Source organism: Chelonia mydas, chromosome 2, assembly GCF_015237465.2.
Source record: "Chelonia mydas isolate rCheMyd1 chromosome 2, rCheMyd1.pri.v2, whole genome shotgun sequence".
NCBI lineage: Eukaryota > Metazoa > Chordata > Testudines > Cheloniidae > Chelonia > Chelonia mydas.
The window spans coordinates 80605182-80621725 of NC_057850.1; the positions used below are offsets into that span (position 1 = coordinate 80605182).

The 16544-nt window shown below is 43.1% G+C and overlaps 1 protein-coding gene across 15 annotated transcripts in view; it reads right to left on the reverse strand.

The window, feature by feature from the left end:
• The window catches only part of GREB1L (GREB1 like retinoic acid receptor coactivator), a 224323-nt gene that overhangs the window by 40631 nt on the left and 167148 nt on the right, over positions 1–16544 (reverse strand). For all 15 annotated transcript variants that reach the window (XM_043539773.1, XM_043539770.1, XM_043539771.1 and 12 more), the window contains 4 exons: positions 12289–12469; positions 10027–10219; positions 8153–8286; positions 3436–3775 (listed from right to left, as the gene is read on the reverse strand). In XM_043539773.1, the coding sequence (XP_043395708.1) occupies positions 3436–3775; positions 8153–8286; positions 10027–10219; positions 12289–12469 (848 nt within the window). The remainder of the gene's footprint in view (positions 1–3435; positions 3776–8152; positions 8287–10026; positions 10220–12288; positions 12470–16544) is intronic.

Genomic DNA, 16544 nt, shown 5'->3' on the forward strand with positions numbered 1-16544 from the left:
CTTGGTAGAAATCCCCTTTTAGTAGCTAGTTTTATGGATAGAGGAAGACTGATAACAGAAATAAGCTGCCACACCCAATGATCTAAAACGATATTTACAAGTTGAAAGAGAAGAAGAATCTTCAAGAACACTGGAGAATTTCCATCTCAGACCACGCAGTGTATGAAGGAACTGGAGAGGGGGTCGCTCTGCACCACACTGCCCCATGTGCCCTCAGATCAGAACAGGAGGAGGCAAACGGCGCAGGCATGGATCAGTGGACACTGCTGAAAAAATTTCCAATCTCAGGTGCATGGTGCGCATGTTTCCCCACAGGGGAATTCACATAGGGACCAGCACACTAAGAAGAACTGACAGCTCTTACTAGGGGCAGCCCCACAAGCAGCTGTCCCCACCACAAAATAAAGAAAAAAAATGAACAGTGAGGAAACTAAAACAGACTTTAACCGCAATTTTGCTGCCCCAGGTATAAAACATAAAGGGGAAGGGTAGATCCACAGAGCCGTGCCCTAGGAATACTAGGCATTACATTTGCTAGTTATCCAACACATCTGCACAGCTGATCACCACCAGAGGGAAGATGAGTGGTGTGAGACAGCACTTATGCTGATGCCAGAAAGGTGACCCACCTTGACCCCTGCACATACAGTTCTCCTCAAGGATGGAGTAAAGAAAGCACTAGTCTCCACTGTGACCTGAGGCCTCCCAAGAGACAGGATCCTCTCCCTACCCCTTCCCCCACCCCCCAACAGAAATGAGTGAGATATTGTGAAAGCGCAGATATACATACCCTAGGGAACTTTCTCCAATCTCTGTTCTCCCCTTTCTTGCCTCCCCCCACTCCACAAACACCAGAGAACCCGGAGTCTGGTGGGGGTGGGGGGAATAGAGACAACCATCAGAGTGGAGGACAAAAGGGAGGAAAGAGAAGGTAACTGCTTCTTTTCTTTTCTTTATTAATCCTTTCCTTTTCTCTGTATGAAAATTTTAAGAGCAAAGTACCAAATATGAAGAGAGAAACAAAATGAAATTGGAGAGAGGAAAAGTCAGCAAAGAACAAGTGAACTGAAGAGAAAGAAGAATGGTATTAGAAAGAAAAGGTGTAAAATAATGATATTAAATATAGAAAAACAGAAAATGGGATAACAGATACTGAAGAAGGCACATGAAAGATACACCAAGATGTAAAGGAGAAGGGGACAAGTGATGCTCCATTTGAAGAGACTGTGATATCAAAATGGCTAAAAGACTCATATGTGTTTGATTTTACATCAGTTGCAACGATGGACAAATTAGTGTAGGAGGAAAGTGGGGGAGGGGCAGCAATGCTTGGCTGTGAATGGGATGTGCTCCGGAGCTCTGCATTTATACACATGTGGGGGAGGCAGGGAAACACCCTCCATTTCTTATATCCCCAGCCAGGATAGGATATGTCTACATAGCAACTAGACACCTGCGACTGGCCTGTGCCAGCTGACTTGGGCTGCGAGGCTGTTTCATTGCCCTGTAGATGTCTGGGTTCAGGCTGGAGCCCCGGCTCTAGGACCCTGTGAAGAGGGAAGGTCCCAGAGCTTGGGCTCCAGCCCAGGCCTGGAAGTCTGCACAGCAATGAAAAAACTCCACAGCCCAAACCCCATAAGCCTGAGTCAGCTAGGATGGGCCAGCACCAGGTTTGTCTTTGCTGTGTAGACATATCCTTAAAGTTTGGAATGAATTAGAATTAGTGATTTGGGAGCAAGGGGAGGGAGTGCATGTTTACTGCCCTCATGCACGCTTCAGCGCTGGTATTGGGTTTTTCCAAGCACCTGACATGAAATAAGAAAACAAATTTGAGGCCCTGAAGTTTTGTTGGCTTCCAAAAACATTTTGTCTTCCACCATGTGGGAGAGGAGTGAGAAAGTCATTCGGAGGTTCCCAAGCCTGGTCTTTTCATTCTCCACTTGACTGTGGTTCTCCACTCAGTTTAATACAACTACAAGGATTCCCTTAAGCGTCAGCTGCCACATTAGCAGTTTTGATCTTGATTCCTACTGAGGCCCGTGTGCTGCTGTGGCACACAGGGGCTATAAATGGCAACGGGCCAATGGAGAATTTGCATGACACAGGTTGTGTAGGATCGCTATTACAGGGTTTTAAAGGGGGTGGAACCAGCCTCTAGGAAATACTCCTGGCATAAGTGGGTGGCACTGAGCTACTGAAGCAGCTACTGAGTGGCACTGAGCTACTGAAGCAGCTTTACATTGTCCCCATTGCAGCTTCTGGGAATGTATTGTGAAAGGTAAGGGTTGCAACGAGCATGAACTGCACTTCTGCTAATTTTTTCTCCAGAACAGCCCTTCAAGGAGGCTTTTGCAGCCAGGCATAGGTTAAAGCAATCTCAGTGTTTAAAGCCACCTTTACTCCCAGTTTCTCTTCCTGTGCCAAGAGCAACTTGGCTAGAACGGCAAATGTTGCCCTTAGGATCCAATTGTATATGGCTGTATATCACTGAAAGTCTTGCAAAGTAAAACAAGTCAGAAGAAGAACCTTTGAGCTTAAAGCAGGGACTTGGACCAGATAACCCAGGAAATTCCTTTCCACTTTAATATCTACAATTCTATAAAAGGTAGTCACTCTCCAGTAGTTTCAATATGGGTGGTAAAGTCAGTGTGGGAGATAGACTTTGCTACTAGCATCATGTACTTGTAAATACGGAGTAGTTAAACAGTGTCATGCACTTGCAAATACATACTAGCTAAAGAAATCAAGGTCCTAACCAATGTTTTTCGTGTAGTGCACATCAGGTTGCAAAGAGGCGGCCTTTGCCATGCAATGGACTGAGAAAAGAATTAATTCTATGCCTATCAGAATACTTTACCAGCTATAGGCAGGGTAGACAATGGTTGTAAGGACAGAGTAGTTGACAGATAAATGGACAGAACAGAATTAGTTCATTTGGTGGGATTTAAGCCTGGCTCTCAGAGAGTCAAGGAAGTAACCAATCTGGTTTTTAATGAAGATTGTTTCATACTGTTTGTTATTCAACTTGGAAAAGTTAGATAACATGCTATCTTTTACTTCTAGGACCAACAACAACTTAGTATTTTTTCCTGCACCTTAAAATGGTTATGATGACCGAAAGTAGACTACACCCACACAGAAAGAACTATACTAAATATGCCCCTTTTCCATGTAAGAACTAACACATATGTCCATAAATGTGTAGGTACACACAAGATTTTTACTAGAGCCCTGCAGTGGGACTGGGATCCCATGGGTCCTGTAGGACCAGCTGTCATAGTAGCGGAAGTGGGATAAAAATTCAACAAACTATGTGGGAGAGGGTGGGAGAAGGTATTAAGTGGTGAGATGGGATTAAAAATTAGTCCCTTACAGGACTACATCATCATTTACACAAGTTACAGCCTTGCACAGAAACATTTAATTCCTACTAACCTTTAATCGTGTCACAAAGTGCTTAGCAACAGTAAATTCTGAAGCTGGGTTCCCAAGAAGGATCTCAAAACGATACTGCAGACCTAATTTGTCTCTCACTTCTTGTAACCTCTCTCTCGCCAGCATTGCTAACTGCACGGAGGGGACTCTAATGATAAGCATATGGCCGCAACCATTCCTGTTCTTTCCTGGTGAAGTGATGAGGTCATCCATTATGCTGAGCGTCTCAGGGGTGCTGTGGTCTCTGAGGGAGGCCATGGTTGTGAGAGCCATCAGAGCTTCAGAATACTGCTGAATAAGAAGGTAGCAGCGAATCACCATGCTGTGCAGCCTGGGGTACCTTCAAAGGATTACAGTTATATGTTGGTCAGTAAACATGTTCAATAAAATCATTACACGAAAGTCAGCTCAGACGCAAGCAGGCCTGGATGGCAAGAAAAAGGAGCTCATTTTATGTGTAGAACATAAATACAGAAATCCTCAACCTCTATTAACAATTATGAGCTATAAGTGCATCATATTATTTTTATAGGCATACATGGCACGTACAACTATAGAAGAAGGTACAGTCTAATTCAAACACTGTTAATATCAGTACAAACACATATAACACAGGCTGATGATCCAGTCGCACCTAATTGTCCACTTTTTTTTCCCCCCTTTTATCAAGTTTTGTGGAAGAAGGGAGTTTTGGGGTGGGGTGGGGCAGATATAAACTTACACCACTCATCCAATTCATGAAAAGACTAGACTTGCCTATGTGCTAGTGCAGGAGCACACTTTGTTGGATCTCAGCCAAGGGCAAACTAAGAGTTTGGCTTTCAATCAAGACGATAACAGTCTTTTTCTCATATTGGAGCTAAATTCAGTGACTATAAATCCAAATAAGTACGACCAAATACTAAGAAAAAGTGAAAACCATCCTATGTCTAGTCATTGTAACAATCTACTACTATATTTAATAAACATGGAAATATAATAGGAGTAAAAGTTGGTTTGAACAATCACAAATGACAACATATACAGACAGCATGCTGCATGGATGAGATCAGCAGTGTTGAAAATGATAGTACTGCCTTATTTCCTGTGATTAGCTTTTCTTGTCTATATGTGACAACACATCCAACCTTGGCTCTGTGGAACTGGATTGCTTTGTTGTCTATAAGGGGATATGGAGCCATTGTGAGTTATAGTCAGGTCCTGGTCAGCACACACCAAAAGTTGTCACTGTAAAGAGGCTGTTCTGTGACCCACATGAAATTTGTTGAAATTCTCAGTTCATTTGCTAGTGGACGGTGTCCACATCTGGCAAACTTCTTTTCACTCTCTGCAGAGAAGCCACAGCATAGAAAATGAATTACCCACTCAGCCTTCTAGGTCAGGACTAAGGCAAAATGGTAAAACAGAATGGGCAAGCCTGGACCACCACTGCTTATGCCGTATCAATTACCTGGATAAGCAGAGGACTTCAGTTTGTAAGGCTATCAATCTGACACCTTACATCATCATTAAATTCATTATGAAATTAAAAAACGAAACAAACCCCTGGAATTCCAGCATCAAGGGGCTGTCCAAATTCCAAAAGCACCATGTTTAAGCCTAAATAGACTGGTGCATTTTTGGAACCCTGTAACTGAAATGCCAAAAAAGTTGTAACATCTACATTTGGTTTATTCCAGGTTGTGCACATGTAAGAGTGGTGAGACAATGCTAACTTTAAACAGGATCCATTATTCTAACTTCCTAGAGGATTACACTAGATAAAATTGAAAAATATGAAGAAAATATCTGTGTGAACGTTGACCCTTCTACCAAATACCTAGTGTTGCATATTGATCCGATTCCATTTATGACAGAGTAACTGAATGCCAACTATAAGTAGTACATGTTTGGACCAAATTTTCAATATTGGCCAGCTAAATTGCACTCACATTTGCATCTGTAAATTTTTGAGGCAAGAGGGGAAAGTGAGGCAGCCAGTTTTTAATATATGGCACTTAAAAGATACCCAGTTAACAAATTAAAGTGTTTGTTCAGAATGCTACCTAACCATTTCCTGACAATCAGGAGTGGTAGCCGTGTTAGTCTGTATCAGCAAAATGAACGAGGAATACTTGTGGCACCTTAGAGACTAACAAATTTATTTGGGCATAAGCTTTTGTGGGCTAAAGCCCACTTCATCAGATGCATGCAGTGGAAAATACAGTAGGAAGATGTGTGTATACACACACACACACACACACACAGAACATGAAAAAATTGGTGTTACCACACCAACTCTAACGAGACTAATCAATTAAGATGGGTTTTTATCAACAGGAGAAAAAAAACTTTTGTAGTGATAATCAGGATGGCCCATTTCCAACAGTTGACAAGAAGGTATGAGTAACAGTAAGGGAAAAATTAGCATGGGGAAATAGTTTTTACTTTGTGTAATGACCCATCCACTCCCAGTCTTTATTCAAGCCTAATTTAATGGTATCCAGTTTACAAATTAATTCCAATTCCAATTCTGCAGTTTCTTGTTGGAGTCTGTTTTTGAAGTTTTTTTGTTGGAGAATTGCGACATTTAGGTCTGTAATTGAGTGATCAGGAAGGTTGAAGTGTTCTCCAACTGGTTTTTGAATGTTATAATTCTTGATGTCTGATTTGTGTCCATTTATTCTTTTGCGTAGAGACTGTCTGGTTTGGCCAATGTACATGGCAGAGGAGCATTGCTGGCACATGACGACATATATCACATTGGTAGATGTGCAGGTGAACGAACCTCTTATGGTGTGGCTGATGTGATTCAGTCCTATGATGGTGTCCCTTCAATAGATATGTGGACAGAGTTGGCAATGGGCTTTGTTGCAAGGATAGGTTCCTGGATTAGTGTTTTTGTTGTGTGGTGTGTGGTTGCTGGTATTTGCTTCAGGCTGGGGGGCTCGCTGTAAGCGAGGACTGGCCTGTCTCCCAAGATCTGTGATAGGCTGTACATCCTTGATGATGCATTGGAGAGGTTTTAGTTGGGGGCTGAAGGTGACGGCTAGTGGCGTTCTGTTACTTTCTTTGTTGGGCCTGTCCTGTAGTAGGTGACTTCTGGGTACCCTTCTGGCTCTGTCAATCTGTTTTTTCACTTCAGCAGGTGGGTATTGTAGTTTTAAGAATGCTTGATAGAGATCTTGTAGGTGTTTGTCTCTGTCTGAAGGATTGGAGCAAATGCAGTTGTATCTTAGAGCTTGGCTCTAGACAATGGATCATGTGTTGTGTCCTGGATGGAAGCTGGAGGCATGTAGGTAAGTATAGCAGTCAGCAGGTTTCCGGTATCGGGTGGTGTTTATGTGACCATCGCTTATTAGCACTGTAGTGTCCAGGAAATGGACCGCTTGTGTGGATTGGTCTAGGCTGAGGTTGATGGTGGGATGGAAATTGTTGAAATCATGGTGGAATTCCTCAAGGGCTTCTTTTCCATGGGTCCAGATGATGAAGATGTCATCAATGTAGTGCAAGTAAAGTAGGGGCATTAGGAGACAAGAGCTAAGGAAGCATTGTTCTAAGTCAGCCATAAAAATGTTAGCATACTGTGGGGCCATGCGGGTACCCATAGCAGTGCCGCTGACTTGTATACATTGTCCCCAAATGTGAAATAGTTGTGGTGAGGACAAAGTCACAAAGGTCAGCCACCAGGTTTGCCGTGACATTATTGGGGACACTGTTCCTGATGGCTTGTGGTCCATCTTTCTGTGGAATGTTGGTGTAGAGGGCTTCTACATCCATAGTGGCCGGGATGGTGTTTTCTGGAACGCCACTGATGGATTGTAGTTTCCTCAGGAAGTCAGTGGTGTCTCAAAGATAGCTAGGAGTGCTGGTAGTGTAAGGCCTGAGGAGAGAGTCTACACAGCCAGACAATCCTGCTGTCAGGATGCCAATGCCTGAGATGATGGGGAATCCAGGATTTCCATGGATCTTGGGTAACAGACAAAATACCCCTGGTTGGAGTTCTAGGGGTGTGTCTGTGCAGATTTGTTCCTGTGCTTTTTCAGGGAATTTCTTGAGCAAATGGTGTAGTTTCTTTTGGTAACCCTCAGTGGGATCAGAGGGTAATGGCTTGTAGAAAGTGGTGTTGGAGAACTGTCTAGCAGCCTCTTGTTCATATTCCGACCTATTCATGATGACGACAGCACCTCTTTTGTCAGCCTTTTTGATTATGATGTCAGAGTTGTTCCTGAGGCCGTGGATGGCGTTGTGTTCTGCACGGCTGAGGTTATGGGGCAAGTGATGCTGCTTTTCCACAATTTCAGCCCGTGCATGTCAGCAGAAGCACTCTATGTAGAAGTCCAGTCTGTTGTTTCGACCTTTAGGAGGGGGCCTCGCAGATTCCTTCCTTTTGTAGTGTTGGTAGTTGCTAATTTTTCCCCTACCATTACTCACACCTTCTTGTCAACTGTTTGAAATGGGCCATCCTGATTATCATTACAAAAGTTTTTTTTCTCCTGCTGATAATAGCCCACCTATCTATCTATCTTCCTACTGTATTTTCCACGGCATGCATCTGATGAAGTGGGCTTTAGCCCACAAAAGCTTATGCCCAAATAAATTTGTTAGTCTCTAAGGTACCACAAGTACTCCTCGTTCTTTTTGTAGTTACACTGTGACATTGTCTCTCTGTCCATTTATTATATGGCATGTAACCTTGGATCATGGTTAGGAACAATTCAAAACTCTTATTACTTACCTTTCTAAGAGTGTGTTCACCATTTTTTCAAAGTTTTCATCACATCTCAGCAGAGGACTTGTGATTCCCCATTGTAGAGATTTGCTGTATTCATTCAAGCCAAAATACAACTTCTCCTCACTGCCCATTTCCTCCTGTTCCAAACAAAGGTACCACAAACATAATGAAAGTTAAAGACAATTTACATTTCTCCTGTATTATGAAACAAAGTATTTTTCCTGAGAAAATATCTTTGATTTTCATTCTTCCGAGTAATGACTTCTTCCATTGAAAACAAGATGTTAAATATTTGCTGCTAATTTAACATTTGATTAAGTTTGTTAGAGAGAGAGAGAGAGAGAGAGAGAGAGAGAGAGAGAGAGACACACACACACACACACACACACACACACGCACAAATTTTTCCAGCACATTATTCCTAGTCTTAGCAGCAAATACTTGGGATTTAATATTATGGATTAAAAGAATATTCAGAATTATCATAATTAATGCTAATAAAAATTTTGGAGGTGTCATTAACCCTCATGAATAGGGCTTAAGCCAGTATTTATTAGAGATCAGAATAAGACGAAATGAGGGGGAAGGTTATCCCACCTATATCTACTGGGGGAGTTCTTACACCTTCTCTGAAGGATCTGGTGCTAGCCAGTGTTAGAAACAGGATAATGGACTAGATGGGCCCTGGGCCTGATCCTGTATGGAAATTCCTGTGTTCCTATGGGATCAGGGATGATTTACCTATTACAAAACAAGCTTAATCATGGGCTGCTGTCTTTTGTATTTCCCCCACCCCCCTTAAGGTGCTTTTAGTTTTAATTCTGGATGCAGTTCCTCCCAGTAGAGCTAATGTCAGGAAGTCTCCCTGATATAAGCATTAGTTACTAGCATTATGGTGATTGCCTGCATACAAGGGCAGGATACTAGGATGACATTAATAGTAAGTGCTAGCATCATAGTACCAAGACTATAGACCGGTTATGGGCAAAATCAGTTTGCTTTAAACTCACTCTATCATTGGCCTACTGATATTCAGGTCTAATAACTAAGGGCTTGCCTTCGCGTACAGTGCTACAGATGCATCAGTGCAGCTGCACCACTCTAGGGCTTTACGAAGACACTACAATGCCGCCAGGAAAGCTCCTCCAGTCAGCATAGTCAATCCACCTCCCGGAGAGGCGATAGCTATGTAGACAGGAGCTCTCCCATTGACATAGTGCTGTCTACACTGAGGTTTAGGTTGGTTTTCTCACACCCCTAAGTGATGTATTTATACCAGTATAGGTCTGTAGTGTAGACCTGGCCTAAGAAATACATATTCTTAGCTTATATAGGTCTGTAATATTGGTATTTTTCAAGTGACAGAATTATGTAATGAGTATACATGGAGCACTTACTGATGTAAATGCACTGCAGTTATTTCTCATGCAATGCAGGTACAGTGTAATTAATGTATGGGAATTTGTCATTATGTACATGGATTCAGAAGAATAATAAAAGGGTACAGTGCAGTACACCTATAGTGTATAAGGTTCATCAAAATATTCGTTCTGCCAGCCTTTTTATACCTAAAATTAGTTCAGGAGGTTCAACAAATTTCAAACTCGGAGTTTGCTCATCCCTGTAATAGACAAAGCTTTATCCAGTCAAAGGAAAACGTGCTATTTCTAAGTCTAAATGTCAGTGCCACCTCGGCCTCCAATGGCCCCAAGGAGAAAAGGGCTGGGATTCCACTGTAACTTCAGGTAGTCAACAATTTCCAGTGTGGAAAAGAGATTTCTCCACTGGTTTCTGTTTATACATCTGGGTTGTGCATTCTAGAATGTGGCAAATATAAGAGTACACTACAGCTCTTAGCTGAACAGTTACACACTCACCATATTGTCAAATTGTATCCAATGTACCTCGTTGCTAGAGCTTATTCTGGATTGCTGTGTTTGCAGGGCATAGGGGAAAGAGCTGACTTGAAGGACCAGGAGATTGAAAGCTTCAGTGACTTCTCTGCAGTTAATAACTCTATCAGCCAGTCCATGACTGGGTTCACCATGTGATAGAGAACTTGAGATGGCACTGTGGAAATAAAAACACACAGAACGGCTTTATTGTCGCCTTCAGATTCAACTGGTAACACTAAAATCTCTAGATTTACAGGGAACCAAAAGCCCCAGGTCATCAGACTCTCTGAAAAGGAACAAGAGATGGTAAAACCAGCAAGGTGCTTTGCATAGAGAAGTCCAAGAGTGTGGGAGAAATAATGGAGCGAAGTCCCACACTGGGAAGCAACTAAATCAGCCTGCCAATTTTAAAGGATCAGACATAGAAAAAAGTTTAAAACAAGCTAAAAAGAGAAGGAAGCGTATCAGCTGGACTGGGCTGTTACATGAATGGGGAGGGGGGAGAGATAGAGGAGCAGGCACAAAAATTAACTGGATTGCTCAACCAGAAGCAGTCCTTATATAGCGGACTTTGAGGGCATAACATTTGTTTGATTTCCTGTCTCCACTTGCTGGTAGGTGGACATAACACTCACTTGTCTCAGTAAACCTACAGGTTACAGGAGAATTCCATATTTGGCACCACAATAAAAACATAATACTAATTTGGTTTTGAGAAAACAATAACAAGAATGCATTTTGTTTACTAAAATTCAACAGTCCAAATGTGTCCCAAAACCATACAAACGGTACCTGAATACTTGAGCAGTGAAACAAGGAGGAATATATTTTGCTCTCATGGGTCAAATTATCTCTGTCTTTACGTAAGTAAGAATTTTTGCTGATTCTTGCATGGAGCAAGGCAGTATAATGTATAGCCTTCATTTTCCAAAAGACATGTAATGATGGGACTTCACATGGAGAGAAAGTCTCTGTGTTTTGTGCCACTCAGATTAAACATTGACACTTACCTTCCATGCTCATGATGCTTTATCACTATTTCGAATTTAAGTAACCATGGTTGTATTTAAAGGAAGAGAAAACAAATGACTCTCGTTATCTCTCTGTAGCAAATAGTTATATTTTCTGTACTACTCAAATAAAAACAAAACAAAAATACTCAGGCTTAAACAACCTGACTAACTGGGAAGATCACAGTTAACTATTGTGCTTGCTAACATGGGGAAGGTTTGGGTATGTCAGGACCTTGGTATTGAACCCAGGCTCACCAGGTCCTTAAGCAGCAGCCTTAGTTGCTATACCACAGCGATGTCCTAAACAGGCTCCCACGACCAACAGCCTTCATACCAGAGGCCTACAGGAGTCACATCCCAAACCTCTGATTGGATGGACAGGCAGCACTCTCATTGTGTACCTGGACTATACAAAGGAAGAGGAAGCTGTCTGAGCAATAGACTAGTGCCAACTGGTTGCTCACCAGATCACCTTGCCTTGCTTCGCTTCCCCTGCTGCCTCAACACCTCACCTGATCTCACCTTCCCAGCCCAGTGACCCAGTCCCTTGGATTGTATTTTCCAGCTGCTGACCTGTCCAAGAACTCTGACCATTGCCCCACTCTTCTTCTAATACAGATTGACCTGCTGGCTACCTGACCACCCATGCACACTGGACTACTGCTCTGGATTGCCCCCTAAACGTGCCATGGCCACCGGGCATTACAGTAAGTGGTTTGTTTGTGCAGTGATGTACAGGTAGAAGAATGGAGACCAGTTTCCTCCCTGATGATCTCATTCGGTAGGGGGGAAAAAAAAACCTCGCCCTTTCCTTTGTTCTAGAGTACTGGTTTGTGGCTACAGGCGGGATCGGGGGAAGGAAGATTATCATTTTCTCTTCTACTTTGCTCAGTTACAGATGGGAAAGAAATGGGACTGGGAAAGACATGAGAAGTTGGATGAGAATGGCTATGCAGAGGAAAGGGAGAAGGATGAAAGAGGGAACCCTAGGAGCATTCTTGCTAGGGACTGAAAAGTCTAAAGTTGACCTCACCTTAAATCTTAAAATGAATCTGAATTATAGTTTTAAGAAATATCTAGGACGGACAAAGATGATGACTTCTGTTATGAATTTTTAAATGCCTGGGGCACAAGGAGACATCAGGCTGAGATCATAATTTTGATTTATTAAAAATCCTGAGTAATAATATATAGTAGAATAAATTTTGCCTTGTTATGGTGAAGCACTTACCTTGTTAAATCAATGTGGGCATTGTCGTGAACCAGCACAAACAAGGTGTATGGATTCTGCTTCACCCGTCTCATAAAAACTTCAAACTTAGTTTGGATCTCATTATCTAGCCGTACTACATATTTCTCAGCTCTTTGATAGGCTGTCCCATTCTCTTCTAGGCCCAAGTCAACAAGAACACCTTCCAAAAAGAAAAAAAGAAAAATTCCTTTGCCTTTATCTACAAATAAGGCCTTGTCTACACTACAAAGTTTTGTCAAAAAAGTTGCCTTTTGTCGACAGAATAGTGGAGATATGTACACACTACAGTGCTACTTTTGCCAACAAAACTCTCCTGTTTTGCCGACAATATAAAACCACCTTGACGAGAGGCATAGAGTTTTTTGTGGGAAAGTCATATTGACCTACTGGCAGATTTCCCATGGGGTTTGTGAGAAGAGCTACGAACAGGACATGGTGCAGTGCTGAGCAAAGATAAAAGAGCTGAGACAGACGTACCAGAAGGCAAGAGAGGCAAACCATCACTCCGGTGCTGCGCCCAAGAGCTGCCACTTTTATCAGGAGCTGGACGCCATCCTTGGTGGTGATCCTACATCCACCACCAAGGACACTTCAGAGGGGCTGGAGGCTGCGGACATTGGACCTAACCCTGAGGACAAAGTTGTGGATGAGGAGGTGGAGTTGGAGGACATTGTGGAGCCCACAAAAGGGTCATGCAGTCTTGCGGTGAGTCAGGAACTCTTTTCCACTCCGGAGGGGTCTAGCCCATCCCAGCACTACATATCCGGTCAGCATGATGCAGGAGAGGAGACCCCTGGTAAGTGATCTTTTTGAGTTGATGCTGCTTCGTTATAGGATGTACAGCTGTCCTTTGTGCTGTATACTGTAGAAGCGGGTAAAGGGACAGCAGCAAGGAGCACTTCAACAATAGGCTGAGAAGGTGCAGAATGACCGTGAATTGTGCGTTTGGCAGATTAAAAAATCTGAATGAGGAAAACATTCCCATTGTCATAGTAGCCTGTTGCATGCTCCAAAATCTTTGTAAGGCTATGAATGAAAAGTTTCCCCAAGGGTGGAGCACTGAGGAAGATCGCCTGGTTGCTGATTTTGTGCAGCCAGACACTAGAGCTATTAGAGGGGTATAATGGGGGGCAATTCAAATCAGGGAGGCGTTGAGGCAACATTTTGATAATGAGCTCCAGTAATGTGTATATCTATAAAGCAATCTGCATAAATTTCTTCATAAATTTCTGTTATCTTATTTTGCCTAAAACTTGTGATGATTCCTGGGTGGGATTTGTAGTCAGCGAATTATTAAAATGCACGTATGTTTTACTACCAGAAGCAATCACTATGTGTAGGACACAAATAAAGATTGGTTATCTTTCAGAGAGTTTGTTTTTATTAAACACCAGTTAACAAACATAAAAGAGTTGGAGTAGGGAGATAACAGGATTGGGCAGGGCAGACTGTCATAGCTGTGCGTAAATCCAGCTATCATTTTGGAAGCTGTCCTAAGGGGTGGAGTGAATGGGATACCGAGATTTCCAGGAAGTTACAAGGAATGTGCGGGAAGCATTTGGGGAGGACATGGGAAACAGTTCTGTATTGGCTGCAAGAGTGGGCAAGCACGCATTTGTTCTGCCTGCAGTGTGATTAGGGACTTCACCATCTCTGTTTGCTCCTCCATCACTTTTATCATCTGCTCCTGAGCCTTCAGAATGTGCTCCACACTGTCCTTTCTTTCCCACCTTTCCATTTGTCTTAACTCCCCGTGTTCTCTTTTTTCTGACTCAGGAGGATTGGATCACCTCTCGGAACATGTCCTCCTTGCTCTGCCTTGGTCGCTTTCTCATCTGGTAGAGGCACTTCTCCGGTTTGTAGGGGGTTCCCCTGAAGGCCACATCTGCAGTAACACAAGAAACAATACATAGAAGCATGATTGTTAGTTCACGCACAGCATTGAATCATTATAGTAAAATACACCTCTTTTAACATACTAATCAGTTTCTCACTGTCCCTTGGCACGCACACATCTCAGTGAACACCCTAAACATGGGGAGTTCGGCCCAGGTGAGGGATGGGTGTTCAAGATGGGGCAAAGGATATAGGTGATGTTTTCAGAGGATCAGTGAAGGCGACAGGACAATATTGTAAATTCTACCACCATTTTCCACAGACAGCGGTCATTGAAGCCATCTCACTCCTGAGGGTAAGCAAGGATGAAAGGGTGCATCTCCTGCATGCATGCAGCTTCAGACCTGGTCCCTATGCTGCTTGCCTGTGTGCCGCTTTGGTCCCTGCACAAGTTTCTGAGTGCCTCCAGGAAAGTTTTCTAAAGATTTCTCTGGAGGAGTCCCGTGAAATCTCAGTGTGCATCAACACCCTGTTCTGTGCAGCTAAGTAGGGCAGCAGGGGAATATGAAGCACACTGAAACACAGCTAGTCTTACACATTTCTCTCCCTTCACCCACTTCCACAGTATACAGAGCAAAGGACAGCTGTACATCCTATAACCAAGCAGCATCAACTCAAAAAGATCACTTACCAGGGGCCTCCTCTCCTGCATTATGCTCACCGGAGATGGAGTGCTGGGATGGACTAGACCCCTCCGGAGTGGAAAAGAGTTCCTGACTCGCCACACCACACGACCCTTTCATGGGTTCCACAACATCCTCCAACTCCACCTCCTCATCCACAACTTTGTCCTCGGGGTTAGGTCCACTGTCCGCTGCCTCCAGCCCCTCCGAAGTGTCCCTGGTGGTGCAGGTGGAATCACTGCAAAGGATGGCATCCAGCTCCTGAGAGAAGCGGCAGCTCTTGGGCACAGCACCAGAGCCACGGTTTGCCTCTCTTGCCTTCTGGTATGCCTGCCTCTGCTCCTTTATCTTCGCTCAGCACTGCACCGTGTCCCATTCGTAGCCCTTCTCATAAAACCCACGGGAAATCTGCCAGTAGGTATCGAAGTTCCTATAACTGGAGCAAAGCTGGGACTGGACAGCCTAGTCTCCCCATATACTCAGCAAATCCACCTGCTTCACAGTGGTCCAAGAGGGAGAGCTGCCATGGTTAGCTGGGAAGATGCGATGTGAGTGCTCCACGCTGAGCAAACAGGAAGTGGAATTTCAAAAAGGCCCAGGGCTTTAAAGGGGGAAGGGTGGATGCTTGTTTACCTGGCTGCAGGGCAGTGGAGTTTGAACTGCTGATCAGAGTGGTCAGGATGGGCATTGTGAGACACCTCCTGGAGACCATTTACTGTGACAAAACCGAGCGCAGTGTCTACACTGACACTTTGGCGTTACTGGGATAGATTTACTTTCACCGTGGTGAGTGAAAGTTATTTCCTCACTTCTAGATTTCCTCCAAGGGGATGGATTGATAAGCAGACTGGAGACTCATAACATTACTAGAAAAAAATAATTTAGATCTATATAAGAATCTTCAATATGGCATTGAGTTGGGTCAGACTCAATGACAATAAGTTTAGTTTCCCTGTACTTGGCTAATATATTCTTCCCACTAGATGGATACCTGAGAAAAAATACTTGTGAATCCCCTTCAAAAATTCATAAGTTTACATATGCCTCTTCCCAATATTGGGTCAATCTTTTCTATTCCCCTCAAACAAAACTAAAATTACTGCCATATTCCTCCAGCCTACTCCAATGGGAAGGAAGTACAATAGCAGCTTGCCTGCAATCCCTGTAAGCTGTCTTGGAAATTATTATATTCAACCTGAGCATAAAGAACAGCTGAGAGAGAACCTCTTCTCAGTGCACAGGAGCAGCAAAATAGGAAACATAGTGTTAGACTGTATGAGGAATGGAAGAGAAAATAATAATGCCATTATATAAATCAATGAGGCACCCTCTTTTCAAATAATGTGTTAAGTTGTTGTCACCTTATGTCAAAAATAATATCAAAGCAGAAAGAGAAGGGATTCAGAGATGGACAACCAAATACATTAGATGTATGGGAGGCTTTCTTTATCAGGAGTCACTGAAAAGACGGCGACTGTTTTAGTTTTTATGGGGAAAATAAACGAGAAGACTTGATTTCAGGAATGCTTGACACAGTTCCACATGACAGTCTCATAAGCAAACTAGGGAAATGTGATCTAGATGAAATTCTATAAAGTGGGTGCACAACTAGTTAAAAAAAACCAGAGTAGTTCTCATGATTCGCTGTCAAACCGGGAGGACATATCTAGAGGGTTCCCACAAGGGTCTGTGCTGGGTCTGGTACTAGTCAATATT